Below are 22,186 nucleotides of genomic sequence, written 5' to 3'. Positions count from 1 at the left end.
CAAACTCTTTCAGCTCCTTCAGTCTTCTAACTCCTCCATTGGGAACCCCATGATCAGTTCAATGGTTAGCTGTGATCATCTGCCTCTGTATACTTCAGGCTCTGGCAGACCTCTAAGGAGACAGCTATATCAGGCTCCCTTCAGCCTGCACTTCCTGGCATCCACATTAGTGTCTGCCTTTGGTGGCTGCATGTGGGATGGATACCCACGTGGAACAGTCTCCAGACGGCCCTTCTTTTAGTTTCTGTCCCACACTTTGTCTCCATATTTGCTCCCATGAGTATTTTGTTACTCCTTCTAAGAGGACCGAAGCACCCACACTTTGGTCTTCCTTCTTCATGAGCTTCATGTGGTCTGTGAGTTGAATCTTGGGTATTGTGAGTTTTTGGACTAATATCCAATTATCAGTGAGTGTGTACCATGTGTGTTCTTTTGTGATTGGGTTACCTCACTCAATGATGACTTGGTCGAAGAAGAAATAAAAAAATTAAAGACTTTTTAGAAGGCACATCATACCAAAACTTATGGGACACAGTAAAAGCAGTGCTCAGAGGAAAACTCATAGCTCTAAGTGCCTACAAAAAGAAACTGGAGGGAGCATACACTAGCAATTTGATAGCACACCTGAAAGCTCTAGAACAAAAAAAAAAAAAAAAAAAAAAAGCAAGTATACACAAGAGGAGTAGACAGCAGGAAATAAACAAACTCAGGGCTGAAATCAACCAAGTAGAAACAAAAAGAACTGTACAAAGTATGAACAAAACCAGAAGCTGGTTCTTTGAGAAAGTCAATAATATAAACCCTTAGCCAGACTAACCAGAGGGCACAGAGACAGTATCCAAATTAATAAAATCAGAACTGAAAAGGGAGACATAACAACAGAAACTGAGGAAATTCAGAAAAATTATCAGATCCTACTACCAAAGCCATTCAGATCTCTTAAGTATAGGATGGTGTTATCTGAAGTAGTCATAAAATGAATTTTTCCTATTTGTATACTTTTTTATTTTTTTGCATTTGACTATTGCTATGAGACTTCAAATATTGTACTTAATAAGAGAGGAAGAGATATACACCCATGTCTCACTCCCTATTTTAGGGAGAATGTATTGTGTGTAATGTTGGCTATAGGTTTGCCATATACAGCCCCCTTCATACATACACAAATATTCACACACACATGCATTCAGAAAACTGCATTTATTCTTTTATGTGGAAAAATTAAGACATAGAAGAACCTTCAGTCACCCGGGAGAAAGAGCCTTAACATCCCGTGCCATCTGTAAGAGCAGGCGGCTCTCCGGAAGGTAATTTGAATAATGTGTAGAGAACAGGTACTATGACTGAGACCCAGACCCTGCAGACCAGGTGAGAGGGGCTATGCCACCTGCATGGATTCATTGCCTTACGTGTGAAACCAGATTCCTATTGACTTAGCCCATTTCTAGAAATGGGTACCAGAACGTGAAAGGCTACAAAGAGGGAATATATGGTTGCAGTTTAACAGAAAAGGGAAAAAATGAAAACTGTAAAAATTAATTTTCCATACGACTTTATTTCCAAATTCTTTCTTTCAACCAGTATACTTGCTGCGGGAATGACAAATATCAGTATCAGAGAATCAAATATACCAAAAATGCTACATGTAGTCTGGGGTAGATCTTCTTAGTTCTGGTAACATACATTAAGTGGCACTATAAGGTAACTATAAGGTAACTAACATGAAACCTCAGAGCTGTTACTCTACCACAGCTGGATGGAGAGAGATTTCAAAGAGAATAAAGATGGCAGTGAAAGTTGTTATGGAGCAAACTCTCAAGTGGTGACTCAACCGCTTCTTCCCAGCTTACAGATGGTAGATTGGCCAGGTCAGAAAGCAGTTACAGTCTAAATGACCAAGTTACCATTTCTCTTTCTAGAGATAATAAATTCTTCAATTAGTGCCTGGTGTCTCAGGTGGAGTGCAGAATGGGCTGTTACAGAAGAGTCAGGACCCTGGCAGGTCAGACTGACTGGATGTCAATAGTAATCACATCACGGTTGCTTTATAAACATTGGTAGCAAGATGACTTCTGATTTGTAATCTCGGACATATAAATAAACAAAAGGGCTAGCAATTACACAATAACATTTGTAAATAGCACTTGAAAATTAACTGTACCAGGGCTGTGTTTGTGCAAAACTTTCAAAAGACAAAGCAACCAGTCTTTTTCTTCACACGGTTCGTTTGCAGAGCAGCCCTTGTGGCCTTTTCAAAGACCTTCCTCACTCCATCTTTGGTCTTTGCCGAACACTCCACATATTCGAAAGCACCAATGCTGTTCCCCAAATCTCGGCCTTGTTCAAATTTCACCGGTTCTTGCTTCCTCTTGGCTAACTCTTGTATTATGTGTGGGTCGTTCCGAAGATCCTTCTTGCTCCCGACCAGGATGATGGGCACGTTGGGACAGAAATGCTTGACTTCTGGAATCCATTTATGTGGGATGTTCCCAAAGCTATCAGGATTGCCAATGGAGAAACATATCAAGAGGACATCAGTGTCCGGATAGGAGAGTGGCCTCAGGCGATCATAATCTTCTTGACCAGCTGTGTCCCACAGGGCCAACTCCACCTGTTTTCCATCCACTTCGATATCAGCCACGTAGTTCTCAAACACTGTAGGCACGTAAACCTCAGGAAACTGGTCCTTGCTGAAGACGATAAGCAAGCACGTTTTTCCACAAGCTCCATCTCCCACGATCACCAGTTTCTTCCGGATGGCAGCCATTGCCTAGGATGTTTCTGCTGCTGTACACAGCACCTAGGACTTCTCAGACCACAGGCTCTCAGACTACACCCAGGTAGACCGATTAGTGCAGAGGACACCTATCCTGAGCCACCACCCCTGAGCCCCAGCTCAGCAGGAGGTGGCAGACTCAAGAGAGAACCAACTGAAGAAGGTGTTGGAAGGCCGGTGGTGGAGGGAGGCGGGATACGCATGCGCCTGAATGCCCACCTTGGCTCGAGCCTGCCAGCCCCACATACCCTCACTCTTTGACAGTTCAACATGGTTGCATGTGAGCGGTCTTTTGCCCTGAATGCAAGGTACTTAAACAACCATCTCACCTATATGAACTTGATGAAAATCTCAAACCACATCGTTTCTATTGCTGGTTTCTTCAAGATATACTGTTCATAAAAAATGCTAAATTTTGTCAAAATTGACCTTTTCAAATTGTTGTGTGGTTTCTCTTCTTAAATCGATTTAAATGCTTTGCCACATTTATTGATTTGCATATATTGAATGGTCCTTGGATCCTTGGAGTAAAAATTCACTTGGCTCACAGATCGTGATAATTCTTTTTAATATGCCCTTGAATTCAATGTGCAAGCATTTTATTGTGCGCGGGGTGGGGGTTGGGGGTGGTGTTTCCATTTGTGTCCACCAAGGAAATTGATGGATGGGTTTCTTCGCTATTCTTTAATCTGGTTTGGGTATCAGTGTACTACTGGTTTCACAGAGTGAGTTTAGCAGTTCTCCTTTCCTGTCTATTCCAAAGAACAGCTGGGGAGGCGTGGCGTTAACTCTTTTAGTGATTTGGAGAAAGTCCGCAGGTAATTCTTCCAGGCCTGGGCTTTTCTTTGTTGGAAGGCTCTTCGTAACTGTTTAAATCACATCCGTCTCCTGCTTCTCTGTAACATGCTTGCTCATACCTTAATTTTGTCAGATTAGTTGTGTAGAGAAACATCCATTTAGGTTAGGTTTTCCATTTTAAAAAAATGTAAGTTTTCTGAGTGATACCCACTGGGAATCCACTGTAAGCATGCCCATTCTCACCTCTAGCTTTATTGGTTTCACATTCTCTTTCTGTAGGCTAATTTTGTTAATGCTTTGTCAATCTTGTTCATCTTTTCAAAGAACCAGTTTCTACTCTCACTGATTCTTTACATTGCTTTTTAACCTCAATTTTATCACTCTTTGCCTCAGTGTCTATTGTATCTTTTCAGGTTTTGGCTTGAGGTTTGGCATCTTTTCCTTTGAGATATTTATGATGTTTTAGTGTAAGTATTCAGCTCTAAACTTCTCTTTTAAAACTTCATTCCTGTATCCTGATAGGTTTAGATTTTATTCTAGTAACTTCTAAATTATTTCTGTAAAACTGAAGTTACCAATAGCTAAGTAACTTAAAAGTGGAAAAGGAATGGGGAGGTGGAGAGAAGAAACAGGGAAGTTTGTGTAATGACACAAGAAAAACAATACAGAGAACACACTAAAGCAAACACAAGAAATAGGAACAAAATAACAAGTAAGATGGTACAAGCAGTGCTTTTTGTCTTTTAAACTTTTGTTTGTGGTGGTGGTGGTGAGGGTGAAGGAGCCATTTTCTTTCCAAATTTCAAATAAGTGAGACCAGGCCAGGACTACATGCAGCTGAGCCTATCCCTTTCTAGGCCTGGCAGAATTTTATATTTATAAAGCCTGGAAATTCAGGAAGTTTCATATTCCATCTCACACTGCCACAGACATCAGAATGTCCCCTTATAGAATATGTGTTCTACCTGTGTAGCTATGGATGTGAGAGATCTTTCCAGGCCTTTAATAGAATCCAGAGCAATAACACTAAAGCAGCCTGTCCTTGAAGAGCAAAGCCCAGAACAGTCTTGTGATCCTGTTTTCTCTGCTGACAGCGTTCTCTGTCCGTGCACACCAGCTGGACTCTTTTCTCTCCTCTCACTAGCATTTCAGCTGCAGACCCTCCAGCCTAGGGATGCTTTGCTCTGCATCCCTGGTTACACATCATACCCAAGTAGATCTGTGTCCATGGATCTGAGTGTGAGTTACACTGGGTCCACATTTGTCCTTTCTTACTCATTTGTTTGGCCAGTGGAGAGGGGAAGGCTTGAGGCTTAAAATCATCAGTGTTCTGACATCTAAGCTCTCATTGTTTCTTCTTGGCTTCCACAAACATAACAGCTCAGCCAACCCTGCCTCTTGCCTCTGACTCAGTTTTTTCTTGTTAAGAATTAACTATGTTTTCCTAATTTATTCTTCCATTAATGGATAATAAATTGGCATCTTCCTGTTGAAAAGAGCGCTGTCTTGAAAAGGTTTAGATATTTCCTCAAGATCTAGTTTCCAATTCTTTTATTTGTTATTGTTTGAATATGTTTTTCTTTGAAATTTATGTGGAATGAAGTTTCTGTTGACAGTATTAAGAGGGGGATATTGAAGAGAGGACTAGGGCATGAAGTCTCTTCCCTGAAAAACAGTGGCAGAACTGTGGAATAGATCTTGCTTTCCTGTACTTCATCACTGATTGGCACTCCATCATAACAGTGCAAGAACATCCTCACAGGTGCCAGTATCTTAAACTTGAAATTCCATATCTCCAAAACCATAAGAAACAAATTGCTGTTCGTCAAAAATTATTTACTGTCAGGTATTTTTCTACAGAACAAAATAGAATCAGATAGCTATATACCATGAAGTGAGATCATGAGCCATGTAGTAATTTTATTTTGCATGGTTTTAAGAATATCTATAAGCTGGGCGGTGGTGGCGCACGCCTTTGATCCCAGCACTTGGGAGGCAGAGGCAGGCGGATTTCTGAGTTTGAGGTCAGCCTGGTCTATAGAGTGAGTTCCAGGACAGCCAGGGCTACACAGAGAAACCCTGTCTCAGAAAAAAAAAAAAAGAATAAATATGAAATTGTCCCGGGTATGTGTATATATATATATATATATATATATATATATATATGACTTTTTCTACTGTACAATAATTTCTAATTTCTTAACATCTTCATCAGCACTTATGTATTATTATTTCTTCTCCTTTTAAATGATGGCAGCCCTAACTGGTGTGACTTAACATCTCACTGTGGTGTTGATTCCTCATAACTAGTAACATTGAACATCTTTTCCTGTGCTGATTAGTCTTTGGATATTTTGTTTGGAGACATGTGTCCTCAAGATCTTTGCCCATTTCTTAGTTGAAGTATTTTCTATTCTTAGTTAAGTTAAGAGCTCTTTATATACAGTGTGGTGTTGACTCCATACTCAGACTGCTGTTTGTCTTTGCTTCCTTTGCTGTATAGATTTGTATTTTGATATAGTTCCATTTGTCTGTTTTTCCTTTGATTGCCTGGACTTTTGATATCAACATCAGAAACAATGTCAACACAAGAAATCATTGCCAATTCCAGTGACAAAAGTTTCCATGTTATTGTTTAGGTGCCATATGTAGGTCTTCAATTTGTTGTGTGATTTTTTTCATTGGGAAACATGAAGCAAGAACCTTCTTACTCCAAATAGGGCCCCACTACAGAAGCAAAGAAATGATCCCAGTTATGAGTAAGATGGTGAAGAAATTAGTTGAATTACAGTTACAAATTGTGGATGAGAGGTTACTATGGAAGCATGAGCCGCTGTATAGAACTACAGAAGCATAGGGAGCTATATCATGGAAGGAAAAAAAAAAGTCCCTCTGACAATAGCAAACTCTTTATTTAGTTTTCATGTGTGCATATTATTAAACACACAATGCTCCGTCTGTATAATGCAACTTGTGTTGACCACTTGATATTGAAGAGATTTGTGTGATCTTCTCCAGGAAGAGTCTGTCTACTCCTCTCTTCATTCCATACTTGCCTGTAGTTCTTTGTGTAAGGTTGAGGCCTCCTGGACATTAACATATTTGCTTTGGTATGCATGTTATTGTTGTTCTTATTCAACTCATGTTTAGACTGTCGTGTTGGTGTTGGTGATGGCTGTAGTAAGAATTTGAGTTTCGTTAAAAACCTAGTTATGTTATGTGAATATGTTTTTGTTTTAATCCCGGGTGTGGAATAAGAGGCTTCTCCACAGCAGGTGATTATAATTTGCCTCTTTCGATAGTAGGGGTGTGATTTTTGCCAACTACAGATAGTTTACTTCTGGGGACTCTGGAGAGGGGAAGTTAATAAGTGGGAGAGCCCTGAGAGGGCCTGTAGAGGGAGGCTGCTGCTACCCATGCGGCTGATGGTTTCTATTGTTCGGTTGTTAGTAGGGTGAGAAGAAGTTGGAGACAATTTGATGATGAAGATTGGATGTGCTACAAAGAATTCAACTTCCCTAATCATCAGGAAGTAATCAAAAGAGGCCTACGTTTCCTTCCCCCCTCTAACCTTCTTTTTCTCCTACCTAGAGTTGAGGGGTTAGAAGGCTTGGGTTGGTTGAAGGGTTGGAAGGGAGGGTGAGATATATAAACCCTGCAAAATAGCCCCAAAATAGTGTCAACAGATGGGTGTAGCTTCTGACATTCTCAAGAGATATAATCTCATAGTAAACTCTTCTGCTCTCATAATCTTTCTGTCCCCTCTTCCATAAAGCTCCCTGGGTGCCATGACTCTGGGTTCCATAACTCTGCAATTTGATTGGATCTGATTTTCTATAATAGTCTCCTTCTATTGAAAACAGATGATTATTTGATGAGGGGTAAGGATGGTACTGATATTTGGGTATAAGAATAAATATTTAAGATTTACTTAATGATTATGCAGGTTTAGTAAAGTGACACTTGTATGTTCTCCTCCAAGATCCATGATTTCATTAGCACTAGCTATTTGGTTAGATTTCTATAACTAGGAATAATTTTCTTTGTGTTGTACAAGGCTGAAGTTCTATTACAGAGTTGTTGGTCCCTGCCTAATATGTGTCCCATTACTGCACCCTTCTGGGTATTATGCAAAGCCAGTCATTGCTGGTTTTCATAGGCAGCATACCATAGCGAGGTAAGACTGTTAGTTGTTTCTTTTTTGAAGCTTTCATGATGCCTTCTGGTACCATGAAAGTTAATCTTCAAGGAAGATGATTTCATGGAAGTTCTAGATCAGAGGTCTCTGGGCCCTGTTTCTGAAGTTTACTGTGTCTTCAGGGACTTAATTTCTACCTCTGAGGTGCAACCAGGGTCAATAGCAGTATCCGATAATGTCTAGGGTGTCTCTTAGACAAACAACTGGCTATAGAGGTGTTGGAGTATATTTTTTAAGCTGGTCTTTGGCTCTTGGCAGGAGCATTGTCAATTCAGATGAAAAAATTTCATGTAAAGTATATATATTTACATACAGATATAAGTATATTATAAATTTTGGACTAATTGTATAAATTAGGGTTCCCTCTGATTTTTTAGACATCCTTACTTTTTTATTGGATATTTTATTTACATTTCAGATGTGATCTCCTTCCTCCATTACCCCCCCACCCAGGTACCCCCTATACCATGCCCCCTCCTCCTGCTTCTATGAGGGTGTGCCCCCACCCACCCATGAATTCCCCCACACTGAGGCATCCAGCCATCACTGGACCAAGGACTTCCTTTCCCACCTATGCCATCCTCCCCTACATATACAACTGGAGCCATGGGTCCCTCCCTATGTGCTCCCAGACTGGTGGTTTAGACCCTGGGAGCTCTGAGATACCCTTACACTTATTCTACTTCTTCTTCTCTCTTCTTCTGTATTCAATTTCCCTCACCAGTTAAAGCGTGCCAGTTTTTTTTTTTCAGTTTCCCCCTCAGATCACATGGACCTTGTTATTTCCTTCTCTATCGCAGAACCCCCAACACACACACACACACACACACACACACACACACACACACACACGATGGTTCCTTCTTACTATCTGGGTTTCTGTAGTTGCTCTAGGATATATACTAATATATGATTATTTGGAGCTAGGGGCTTCAGATGAAAGAAAGCATCCAAAACTTGTCTTTTGGGGTCTGGGTTGCCTCATTCAATACAATCTTTCCTGGTCTTAACCATTTACCTGCAAAGTTTATAATTTCATTTTTTTAACAAGTGAATAATATTTAATGCTATATGTGTCACCTTTCATCACCCATTTTTCAGTTGAAGGATTCAGTTATAGTCTGATTCCATTTTCTAGCTTTCATGAATAGAGCAGAAATGAACATGGCCAAGTGTGGGGAGCCAGACCAACCCAAGACTTTTTCAGAGGCCCTGATGAAAGAAGGAGGGGAATGTTAGTTTTGTGTCTTTATTCAGGAATTGACTTGGCAAGGCCAGTGTAGTGCTTGGAACCATTTTCTCAAAAGAGTGAATGCTACCACTTCTGGGAACCCAAATCCTCTCGTGGGCTGTGGTTATCAGTCCTGGGCAGCTGTGTTTGAGGTATTTTGTATTCTTCTTGCCAACATTGTCTGATTTAGCTCGCTGCTAACTTTGGTGAACACCACAACAACATCATCACCGATGACAAAGGGTAATATAATGCTGTACTTCTTAGTAACCTTGCTTGGCTAAGTCATCATTAAATAAAATCTCCTCGTCTAAGCCAATTTTTGTCATTTTATTTCACATCATGACTATTACTGATGCCCAGTCCTCTTAACATTTGAGACTCTATTCCTGGTCCAGGTCACTATGGATCTCTTTTGTGCCAGTACCATTTTGTTTTATTACTATGGTTCTCTGATATACCTTAGATCTGGAATGTTATTACCTCTTGTGTTGTTCTTTTTATTTAGGATTGCTTTTGCCATGTTTTTTTTGTTGTTTGTTTGGTTTTTGATGTGGTTCTACATAAACATTAGGATAGTTTTTCTATTTTTTGTGAAAGATGAAATGTGAATTTTCACTGAGATTGTATTAGATACATTAATAACCTTTGATAAAACAGTCATTTTAACAATGTTGATGCTTCCAATCTAAGATCATGGCATGATTTTGCAATTTCTAGTGTCTTTTTCTATTTCCTTCTTCAGAGGCTTTAAGTTTCCTTTGTAGAGGTATTTTACTTACTTGGTTTAATTCTGTTTACTTTGAGGGTATTGTGAATAGGAGTTTGTCCATGGTCTCCTCTGTGTGTTTGTTGTTGGTGTATAGAAAAGCTATTGATTTGTACATATTGATTCTGTTTTCTGTCACGTTGATGAATGTATTTATCATTTCCAGAACTTTCCTGGTAGAATTTTGGGTATTTTAAAAATGTATACTATCATATCATTTGCAAATAAAAATAGTTTGACTTCCTTATTTGTCTCTTTAATTTTAATTTCCTTCTTTTACCTTATTGCTTCAAGTAGTTCTTAGGACACACTATTGAAAAGGAGTAGCAATAGTGGACATATCTGTCTTGTTTATTACTTCAGTGGGATTGCTCCTAGTTTTTCTCCATTTAAAATGATGTTGGCTATGGGTTTTTTAACCAGTCATATTTTATCTCTGAGCTGTCTTGTTTCTGGTCCTTAGATACTCAAGAAATGTTGGATATGGGTTCCTTCTCTTAGAGTAAGCCTTAAGTCAAATAAGACATATGTTGGCTACTCCCACAAGTTTTGTGCCACCATATTTTAGGACAAATTACAGGTCAAAGGTTTTTTGGATGAATTGTTTTCAGGTTTCTTTTTCCATAGCCTGCAGAGTACATTTCTTCAAAAAAGAGACATGAATGTAGGGGTGAAGGCTCCATGAGGCAGAGCTGGACTTCTTTATGTTCAGTGAGTTTTGTGGATGTTGTCCTTGGAAATGGGGCCTAATTGTCGATTTGCAGAGAGTAGACATTTTATTTAGTGTCAGCCTGGGTTGATTTCCATGGTGCCACCTTGGGCAACAATTCAATTGAATGTAAACCAGTTCCTATACTGGAAGCTTCACCTGCCTAAAAAATATGGCCACCTGAAATTTCATATCCTGCATCACTAGGAATTCTAATTAGGATCACCTTCATAGTGGGAGTTTCCAGTGCACTAGGCTTCCACACTATACCTTGTATTCTGTTGGTAAAATTTACCTCTGTAGTTCCTGTTCAAATTCCTAATTTTTTTTATTTCATGGATTACCTCAGTTAGTATTTTCTTTATTGCTTCTATTTCCATTTTTCTGCCTGGAAATAGTTTTGTTAGTTTTCTTCAACTGTTCATTTGTATTTCTTGACTTTCTTTAAGGGATTTATTATTTTTCCTCAGTTGTTTGTGTTTTCCTGATTTCTTTAAGGGATTTATTTGTTTCCTCATTAAGGACCTCTATCATCTTCATGTAGTTGGTTGCAAGGTCTTTTTCTCGTGCTTCAGCTGTGTTGGAATATTCCGAGACTGCTCTGGTAGGATAGCCTTTGATGGAGACATTGCCCTGGCCATTACTGATTATGTTCTTATACTGGATTATATTCTTATACTGGATTTGGACTGATTATATAGATCTGGGTGCTGATCTCTGGGTTTATCTTGTTGTATGGGTGTTTTGTTCCTTGGTTGCTGTTTCCTCTTTAGACTTTTGAAGTGTAAGATGAGTGTGTTGCCTAATTTAGACCAGCTCAGGTGGTGTCTTTTCAAGGAATGGTTGTTGGTCCTGGAGGATATGGCACACTGATGAATGGATGAAGGAAGTTTAGAAAGAGAAAGCCTGTGAGATCTCTAGGAGATGTAGGAAGGGGGAAAGGGAGGCTGCGTGAGGTGATCTCTTGTAGCCCTAGGGATGAGACTAAGGGATTGTTTTCACAATTGTTTTGCCTATCCTGAATTTTTGGTGTTTCCATATGAAGCTAAAAATTGTCCTTTCAAAGTCTATGATCGATTGTGTTAGAATTTAAAAGGAGATTGCATTAAATTTGTAGATTGCTTTTGGTAGAATGATCATTTTTATTATATTAATTCCACTGATCCATGAGCATGGGAGATCTTTCCATCTTCTGATACTTTTCTTTCTTCAATGACTTAAATTTTTTTTTTTTTTTGTCATACAAGTGTTTCAGTTGCTTGGTTATAATTACCCCCCAAGATATTTTCTATTATTTGGGGCTATTATAAAAGATGTTTCTTTCTCAGCCACTTGTCATTTTTATATAGGAAGGTTATTGATTTTTCTGAGTTAAGTTTGTATCCAGTTACTTCGCTGAAAGTGTGAACAGCTGTAGAAATTCCCTGGTGGAATTTTTAGGGTCTCATGCATTCTATCATAACTATACTTTTACTTCCTTTTTCCAATTTGTATCCTTTTGATCTCCTTCAATTATCTCATTGCTCTAGCCAAGACTTAAAGTACTTATTGAATAGGTATGAAATGAACAGCCTTGCCTGTTTCTGATTTTTAGTAGAATTACTTTGAATTTCTTTTCATTTAAGTTGATGTTGACTATACATTGCTTGCTGTAAATTGCCTTTATTGTGTTTAGCTATGCCTCTTATATCTCTAATCTCTCCAGTGCTTTTATCATGAAGGATTGGATTTTGTCAGAGGCCTTTTCTGTAGTAAGGCCTTTTCTAGTGAGATGATGATATATATTTTTTGTTTGTTTATATGGTAGATTGCACTTATTGGCTTATGCAGGTGTTATCCATGCATCTCTGCAAAGAAGCCTACTTGGTCATAGTGGATGGTGGATGAGCCTTTTGATGTGTTCTTCCATAGGGTTAGCAAGTATTTTATTGAGTATTTTTGATACACACACACACACACACACACACACACACACACACACACACACACATATATATATATATATATATATATATATATATATATATATATATATATATATATGTTGGTGAGACTTTACAGGTTATTTTCTGATGTCACTAGAAAACACAACTTCACAGCAAAGTCTCTGCTGTCCTTGAACTCACTATATAAACTAAGTTGGCCTGGAACTCACAGAGATTTGCTAGCCTCTTCTTCCTGAGTTCTAGAATTAAAGGCAAGCATCACTACTGCTGACTTTAATCAGTGTCCTTAAATCTAGGAGTGCATTTTATAGGGTGCACCAGAGTTGGTTGAATACATAGTTAGAATAGTAATATCTTCTTGGTTAACTGTTCCCTTGATTACAATGAAGTGTCTCCTTTTTAAAAATCTCTTCTGATTAGATTTAGTTTGAAGTCTATTATATCAGATACTGTGATATCAACAATTCTTTGCTTCCATTTGATTGGAGAATTTTTGTCAGTCTTTTCACTCTAAGGCAGTGTCTATCTTTAAAACCAGGATGTGTTTCTTGCATCCAAAAATTAGAAGGATTTTGTTTCTTGATCTATTAAATAAGCCCTTGTCTTTTGATTGGAGAACTGAGGCCATTGATATTATAGTTATTATAGAAAGGTATCTGTTAATTTTGGTGATTGTGTTATAGATTTTAGTTGTTGCTGTTGTGTTCTCAGAAGTAATTTGTGTTTTAATAATTATTATTTTAATTATGGCTTCATATTTTTTCCACAATCACTTGGCTATGATTTTTATTCTCTTTATCCTACAACGTTACTTCCTATATTTTCTTTAGATTCAGTTTAATGGACGTAAATTCTTTTAGGCTCTGAATATTATGGAAAGTTTCTTTCTTCTTCACTTGGGCTTATTGTATCTGGGAAGCTTTCTTCAAAGATTTTGGGAAAGACTTAGACTATGTCATTTACATTCCTCTCCTTCTTCATTGCTTATAATTCAAGGATTTGGTCTGTTTTCATAGTATCTGAATTTTCCTGTATGTGTCTTTCTAGTGTTTTAAAGTAAATTGTCATGATACCCCCGCCCCCCTTTTAGGTTAGATCCTTTGCTTTGTCATCAAGGTCTGTTATTTTTCCTTCTATTTGATGCTTTCTACTTGTAAGGCTTTCCTTTGAGTTTCCTGTGTGTCCTAAACAGAGTCATAGCTAATGGTGCCTACAAATGATTTCCCTTTTTGCACTTCGGGTATAAACCTGGAGTTCAACTTCTTTGATCCTGATTACCCTGCAGCTGTGGGCATTGATGCTTCAGGTGTCCTGGTTGCCTGAACTTAAAGCAGGCATTATTCGCTAGACCTGTACCTCGAGTCATTTGCATCACAGCAGCAGCTAGCCCTGCATTAGATAAAGGTCCTCCTATTTCCCTACAAATTTTCATATTTAGACCAAACAAAATTTTCTTGTCTTTCTAGCTGTAATTTCAAGAGAAAAGCACCTTGTCACTGGGATTTTTCTAAGAAAGACAACTCTTCTTTATCATAAAAGCCAAAAAGCTGCTGGGCCTTTTAACAGTGGCTTATGCTGACAATCAGCTCCTGGAAAGGTTTTTCCAGCTCAGCTCGACTCTTAGCTACAGGTGTAAGGTAACTTATCAACCTCTGCTGTGCATATTAAGACTGCCTTTCAAACCAAGGTAAACTAGATCAAAGGCTGGATCAAGCAGTTTCAACGATCTTTTTTTTTGAACCTGAAACATAGAACACCATAAAACATAGACCATCAATCATTCAAACAACAATTGGCACACGTGGACATTGGTACACCAAGGACAAGACAATAAACAAAGAAAGCAGAACTAAGGATTTCTCCTGTGGAAGAGAGAAACTCAAGACATCTCCTGAATTTTCTCTTGTTCCTAGGAGAGCTCTGAAACAGCCTTTTCATTCTTTTTTGCTGTCACAACCCAGAGAGAGAACAACTGCTTTTCAAAACCCTTTTTCTCTCTGATATTCAAGATGGTCCATCTACCTTGTCCTAGATCCCTCCCAAGCTTATCCCAGCTTCTAAGTGTCAAGTGACCTGAAACAGCAAACCATGGGGCCACTTTATCAATTTCTTGTAAAAATTTTTTCTAATGTAGAGGACTTTATCCCCAGCCCCTTTGCCTTTAACTGCTCTCTTAGGGCAACAAAAATTGGGTGACTCTGAAGTTCCCATCTTATAAGAAACTTGTCCAAAAACCCGGAACTTTATCGGCTAGTTTCACTTTTGCACTTTATGGTCTCCTCCGAGAGCCTGACTTGTCCCACTTACCTGGGAACTTACCCAGTCGACTGTCCTGAAGCCTCAAGAAGTTCTGAACATGTCCTGAGAGGTTTCGGTGGATCCCGGGTTTCAGCACCACTTGTCTCTACCCACGTCTGACCCATGGAATAAGGCAATGGCAACTGTGTTCTTCTTCAAGTGGTTTATTCAGCTATCCCTGTACAGCGAGCTTCTTCTCTCTCTTCTTCTTCTTTTTCCTCCCCAGCTCCCGCAGCCCCTTATAAGCATTGCCTTAATCCTATCAGCAGCTGCCACGAAGTCACTGGAGATTGGCCATTCTCAATGATGCGAGGTGGGGTGATAGAGTAACCACACCTCTCAGTGCATACAACTCCATATATGGAGTTGTCTTTTCTCTCAAGCAATGCCTATGCCAAGTGCCACCTTGTAATGGCGAGAGCAGAGCCGCTTCCCACACCTACCTACCTTCTTATTTATTATTGATCAATTATTGATCATTCAAATGTTGGTTTTCCTTAAGTACCTTCTCCTTGATTTCATAGAGCTGTTTCTTTGTATATTCTTTAAATGCCTTGAATGCTTTGATGAAGTTTATGATTTTTTTTTTTTAAGTTCTGTGTCCTTGAGTTCACTTAGGTAATTCTCATTGGCAAACATTTCTACCAGACTGGTAGCTTTGGAGAGGAGATACTGGCTTGATATTTCCTATTGTTTGTACTTTTGCAATGAGATTTGGGGATATGAATCCTTTTGTTAGTTCTACCTGACATAGACAGAGCATGTTGGGGCAGAAGAGAGGATTGCAGTTCTATTGAGCCTAGGAGTTAAAAATGGCTCAGCTGAAAGGAAGTCAGTTGGGAAGAGGGGATTGAGTGTGTATCTTAGGATCTATGTCCTGTTCTAAGCCTGAAGTGTAGGGATAAATATACCTGGGTAGAATGGTTGAATATATTATGAGAGGAGTCTACGGGTTGGGTTATAGGCAGTGTGTGCCCTGTTGGAATCCTAGCAATCAGTTGAGGAACAGGCAGGGGTGGCCAGACTAGACCAGGACAGTGGATATAGGGCTCAGACTAGGTTTCATTAGGGTACATGATGGGGAGGGTCAGGCAGACTCACTAGGCTCACTAGTTAAGGATGTGCAGGATTTGGCAGGGTGAAGCAGTTGGATGTGGTGTAGAAGGGCTACACTTTCTCCCCCCCCCCCCTTTTTTATTGGATATAATATATACATTTCGTATTTTATCCACTTACCCCATTCCCCCCACCACCCAGGAACCCCTTATCCCATCCTTCCTCCTCCTGCTTCTATGAAGGTGTGCCCCCACCTACCCCCCACTCCCCTTCCCCACCCTCAGATCCCCCCCCCACTCAGTGTTCAGCCTTCATGGGACCAAAGGTCTACTCTCCCACCTATGCCCAGCAAGGCCATCCTCCCCTACATATACAGCTGGAGTCATGGGTCCATCCCTATGTGCTCCTAGGCTGGTGGTTTAGACCCTGGGGAGCTCTGGTTGGTTGGTATTGTTGCTCTCCTCATGGGGCCGCAAACCCTTTCAGCTCCTACAGTCTTCTCTGTAGTTTCTCCATTGGGAATCCTTGATCAGATCAATGGTTAGCTGTGAGTATCTGCCTCTGGGTATGTCAGACTCTGGGGGACCTCAGAGGGGACAGCCATATCAGGCAGCTGTCAGCATGCACTTCCTGTCATCCATATCAGCGTCTATTTTTGGTGACTGCACATGGGATGAATACCCAGGTGGATTGGTCTCCATACAACCTCTCCTTCAGTTTCTGTCCCACACTTTGTCCCCATATTTGCTCCTTGGGTATTTTGTTATTCCAAGTAAGACCTGGGCATCCACATATGTTCTTCCTTCTTCATGAGCTTCATGTGGTCTGTTAGCTGAATCTTTGTTGTTTCAAACTTTTGGGCTAATATCCGCTTATCAGTGAGTAAATACCATGTGTGTTCTTTTGTGTTTGGGTTACCTCACTCAGGATGATGTTTTCTAGTTCCATCCATTTACCTAAGAATTTCTCGAATTCATTATTTTTAATAGCTGAGTAATATTCCATTGTGTAAATGTACCACATTTTTTTGTATCCATTCCTCTGTTGAAGGACATCTGGGTTCTTTCCAGCTTCTGCCTATTATAAATAAGGCTGCTATGAACATAGTGGAACATATGTCCTTGTTATATGTTGCAGCATTTTCTGGGTATATGCCCAGGAGTGGTATAGCTGGGTCCTCAGGTAGTGCTATGTCCAATTTTCTGAGGAACCGCCAGACTGATTTCCAGAGTGGTTGTACCAGCTTGCAACCCCACCAACAATGGAGGACTGTTCCTCTTTCTCCACATCCTCGCCATACTGAAAATGTAAGCAGAACCTCATGCATGCTAGGCAAGGGCTCTACCACTGAGTTACTTCCTCATCTTTCTACTACTTTCAACTGCAACCAAGGTCTTGCTGTTACCCAGGCTGGAGTGGACCTCACTCTGTAATCTAGGCAGGTCTTGAATGCAGCATCTATTGCTATTCTATTTCAGTTACCCAAGCAGGTGGGATTCTAGGCCTTCCTCTGGGCCCAGCTACAAAATATCACTTTCTAAGGCAACAATCGCTAAAGCATAATGCACGACTTTTAATACTTTAAGTTATGTTATGAGCAATGGGTTTTGTTTTCTCAGAGGTGATGGAATGCTGCTATCTCTTGCCGGTTCTTAGTGATGATCTTTTGTACGACATGGCCCAGAATGGAGGGAAAAATGTATTACCTGCTTTGTCTGTGTGCCAAGAGACCAACATGGTTTAGCTTTAGAGATATTTTCTAGGCCTAAATATACTTGGGTCAACACACTGTACTAGCTTGAGGTCTGGAGGCAATCACAATTGTATTTCAATCAAATATTTTAAAGTATTCAATCAAGTTTACTAAACAAATATCCCAACTAAAGTAAGGTAGAGCAAAATGCTCACATCAAGTCTGGCAGTGTTTGTATATATTTATTGGAGTTTTATAATAAAAATGCTTTTAGGGTTCTGCTATATACATATGCTTCATTTACATACATACAATAAACCTCAGTATCAGTGGGAAGACTTTAGGGTTTCTGAGGCACACACACACTTCAATATACTTCCATGCCTGTGTTGAGTTTTCATAAGCAATATACATGTAGTTTTGTGATTTAAAAAAAAAGTAGAGTATTTCTGGTTCCCATCCTCTCTTTGTAGATTTGTGAGAGTCACAGGGCATGACATCTAATGCACTGTCAACGAGTGATCCATTTCAGATAGACAGATACTGCCCCCCAACACACACACACATAGGTTGTATGATGTAAGTTTTATGAAAGTAGCATTTTAACTACTCTGGGTAAACCCAAGAAGGAATTACCAATGAGCTCAGCTGTTGTTCAGGTATAAACAAAATAGGCTTCTCTACAGCTAATAACAGAGTCAAAGAAGGAAAAGAAAAGAAAGGAAGGGCGGGTGTAGGGGAGAAGAACAGGGAAGGGAAACAAACCAGTGGTTAGGAAATAAATTCAAGATACACAGCTGTTGTGAATGGTAAAACCAAAGGATGGTAAGCATAAAAGGGTATCAGGACTTCCCCAAAGGCTTTTCAATTCTCTTAGCTCCTGGCATGACTTCATAGGAACATGAGTGTTTGGTCCCTTCCCAAGAAAGTTTGAGCCTGAAGCTTTCACCTCAGCAAAGATGAGAAGAGCCCTATAAGCTAGAGCCCTGTCCTTCAGCATCACTGTGCAACCCACAGACTGTGACTACTCATTACTATGTTTAATTTGTCCATTAGCCTAAGGATTTCTCAAGTTTATGCATAATGATTTAAATGTTACCATATACAGGGGCTATTATAGGTGAAACTATTTATTCTATATATCTGTGCTCTATCTGCATGTACACCTGCATGCCATAGAGGGCATGAAATCCCATTATAGATGGTTGACTCTGGTGGTCCCACCATGTCCAGAAGGCCCTGTTTCAGTCTAGTCCTCCCTAATGCTGGGCTCTTTCAAAGTCATCTTAGATAAGTATCTTCAAAGGCTTTAAGTGTCCATAGAGAATCTTTGTGTTTCTTGTGACTCTAAGATTCCCCAAGTTCTTGGGTAACTATTCTCCTTAACTCCTCACTACCAAACGACTTCCTTTTAAATAACTTCCCTCTCTTCAAAAACTGTGCTGAGTAAACAGGACCATGAACTGGACTTCTTTGTATTTTTCTCTTTTAGACCTCTCAGTTATTTTGACATTGTTATTATATCATATCATCATGCCTTGCATCTGGCTGTAAGTTTTGCTGAAACAAACTTAAAGCATAACAATGAGCAGACTCCCCCCCACCCCCGTATTCTGGATTTCTGATTACATGGGATGATTGAGGATAATTCAAAAGTGTTATTACAATCATATCAGTAAAACAAGGCTTTAAGGATGGTTGTGCCTGCATTAACAACGCGCATGCGCCAGGGCCATCTTCACATAACTGGTATGATGAAGGGCATTAACAACGCGCATGCGCCAGGGCCATCTTCACATAACTGGTGTGATGAAGGGCATTAACAACGCGCGTGCCCCAGGCCATGTTCACATAACTGGTGTGATGAAGGGCATTAACAACGCGCGTGTGCCAGGCCATCTTCACATAACTGGTGTGATGAAGGGAAAACAACGCGCGTGCGCCAAGGCATTTTCACATAACTGGTATGATGAAGGGCATTAACAACGCGCATGCGCCAGGGCCATCTTCACATAACTGGTGATGAAGGGAAATGACTCCCCATTTTTAACTGTGTATGTTCACTACTGCTAATTTCTAATAATGGACATTAAAGCTCACAAATATCACTATGATAAAAATAAAATATAGCAGTTATTGTTGTGTCTACTATATAAAGAATTTCTACAGCATGAATACAAGAGTTGGAATGATATGTGAAAAGTGTGTTCTCAGAAATTTATAGAATGAGTAATATTTTAATAGAAACTTTAGTTCTCAACCATCTCTTTATTTTAAGGTAATTGTTAAAAAGGATGAAATCCTTGTCTGTTTATCAAATATTTTCATGCTTGAGAATTTAAAAACACATGGTCTTACTGGTATCTGCAAATAAGTACTTGGCTGTCTTGATTTCTACCTGAATTAGTAAGAACCAGCTGCAATATTTAGTGTTTGCATGTGAGCACCCCTCAGCACACACATGGATAACATGGATAACAACATAACGGCTTAATGGGCATATGTTAATAAACTTCATAAAAGAAAGTCGGGACCCGTAACTCTGTATTTAGATTTTAATCAGTTAGAACACTCTGTAAGCTACAAAGTATTATATTTTTTTTCTATTTGAATTTCTTTTTGGTAAAAGAAGGTTTTTTTTTTTTTGTTTTTTGTTTTTTGTTTTGTTTTTTTACATTTATAGATTCCAAAGCTAGGCACATAAACACTGTGAGATCAATGAATTGGCATTGGCTATTTCTGTTAAGCTGATGAGGCGAGAAGAGTCTGGAATTCTTCTTAGGAGCTCTTCCACACGGCTTGCTTCCGTGCTGGCTTTCTCAGCTGTCGGCTACGCCGTGGATATTGTCCATGTGAACTTTGAGGTAGTCGTTCCTTGTAAACTTCTTATGGCAGAAATGGCACTCTGCCATCGGCCGATTGGGGTTGTGAGTCATCTTGTGTCGGATGAGCATCTTCTTCAGGCTAAAAGCCAAGTCACAGACCTAGAAAAGAACCAGAAACTCCACATATATGATGACAAACCACTCTGTCATATACACAATATACACTATGAAAATTCCTTCTACCAAGCATGTGCTAGTGGGCCTAAGGACAAGCACCGCTCTCAGAATCCATGGAATTTCACACCCAGACAAGGAAGGTAACTGTACTTCCCAGGCATCACGTGCAGTTCATTGCACGGCTCGCACTACCCTCAAGCACTCTTTCCTCTCCATGGCTCTACACTTAAACCATTTCCTAGGAACATACTTTCCTGAGCATAATAAAGTATATTTACAGTTCAGAACAACCCCTTAAGTGCTGTGATTTACAGCCTAGATGACATCTCTTCACAGGGCATAAATACACAAGACATATTTTAACTGTGATGTTTTCAATTCAGTCCAACTTGAGAGGTGACTGGCTATCAAGTCTTCAAGAGTTTAAAGCACTTGTGGTGTGATTGGTTAACAATACTTTAATCATTATAACCACTTGTGGTGTGACTGGTTAACAATGCTATAAGCATTACAACTCAAGGTTATTACCCAGGATTCCACTTCCTTCTCTCTTGTTGTATAATGTTGTTTAACTAAGGCATATAAGCAGTTTATGTCACAGCCTGGCAGCCTGGCTTACCATCTCCACCAAACAACCTGGTAATGAAGAATATACAGTAGCAACATGTTAGTAAGGTGCAGTAGCTTACGTCATACAGCGAAGCCACATTAAATCTGTTTGGAAAATAATATCTACTTCAATAATGCAGAAATAATGTAGAGACAAAAGGTATAATAAATACTGATCACGGAGACACTGAAGAAAGCTGGCGCTCTGCATGAGGCTTGTGAAGTGACTGCAGCAAATGAACACTGTGTAGCCAGCATGGAGGACAGAAGAGTTACTGTCACAGCAACAAGAATCACAGAAAGGAATCAGACCTGAATGTGGTTGGGAGCAGGCAGAGACTAAGGAGGAAGTCACCACAAAGGAGGACTTGAGGCACAGCTATTGGAGGGCTGGTGAGACATGCCTGCCAGGTGCTATTCTCTGCTCAGTTCTTAAAGCAGCCTTTACTTTTCCCACCATGTTCAGCTTAATGACTGATCTGTGTGGTTTCTCTGAATATATCTCTGTATTATCATAAGAAACTTAAGTGCTCAGGTCATTAATCCATAAATATATATGAATTTACAAAAATAAAATGATGATAGATGACAGAAGAAAGGAAGACGGGAAGAAAGATATACATACCTATCCACATATTTATATCTATCATATATCTATATATGTATATATAAGTGTGTGTGTGTGTGTGTATAAGGGGGACTCTTCTGAGCAATATAAATATCTTAAAAACTATGAATAATTTCAAAGAAATTAAAGTGTGTTTTTATGGAACGTACTTTCATGGGAAAGAAGTACCAGACTGTTTTATATGTGTTCTCATTCACATGGCCTACCTCTCTGCTCCCTCCTCTGAACCCAGTGCCGAAGTAAAGAGCTCACACCACTTGTAGTGTCCTCTTACAGATATTACAATCCCTTTCTGTGGTGGAAACTTTCTCTAACCAATGTCACCCTTCACTCCATCCCTTCTCTTTGTGCATCCTCCATCTCCCTCTCCCCAGGATTCCATACCACCTAGCCTATCTATCGCCTCCAAGCATGCTGTTTGCTTTCCAAAATGCTCTTATCCCCATTGCTGACTCCTCATCCTTTAAGCTTAA

General features: G+C 39.6%; 1 protein-coding gene and 1 pseudogene across 2 annotated transcripts in view; both read right to left on the bottom strand.

Moving 5' to 3' along the window:
* Positions 1–1,478: 1,478 nt before the first annotated feature.
* LOC117715446 (transforming protein RhoA pseudogene) lies at positions 1,479–2,920 on the bottom strand (annotated as a pseudogene). The gene has a single exon (XR_013112745.1). The product of XR_013112745.1 is annotated as a transforming protein RhoA pseudogene (transcript).
* Positions 2,921–19,512: 16,592 nt separating this feature from the next.
* The window catches only part of Prdm5 (PR/SET domain 5), a 158,358-nt gene continuing 155,684 nt past the window's right edge, over positions 19,513–22,186 (bottom strand). Inside the window, exon 15 of the mRNA XM_034511827.2 lies at positions 19,513–20,458. Within this exon, the coding sequence (XP_034367718.1) occupies positions 20,294–20,458 (165 nt within the window). The 3' untranslated portion in view covers positions 19,513–20,293. The remainder of the gene's footprint in view (positions 20,459–22,186) is intronic.

The sequence above is a fragment of the Arvicanthis niloticus genome, chromosome 9 (genome assembly GCF_011762505.2).
Source record: "Arvicanthis niloticus isolate mArvNil1 chromosome 9, mArvNil1.pat.X, whole genome shotgun sequence".
Classification (NCBI taxonomy): Eukaryota; Metazoa; Chordata; class Mammalia; order Rodentia; family Muridae; genus Arvicanthis; species Arvicanthis niloticus.
Note: the sequence above shows the minus strand (reverse complement) of the source record. Positions and strands in the feature narration are given on the sequence as shown.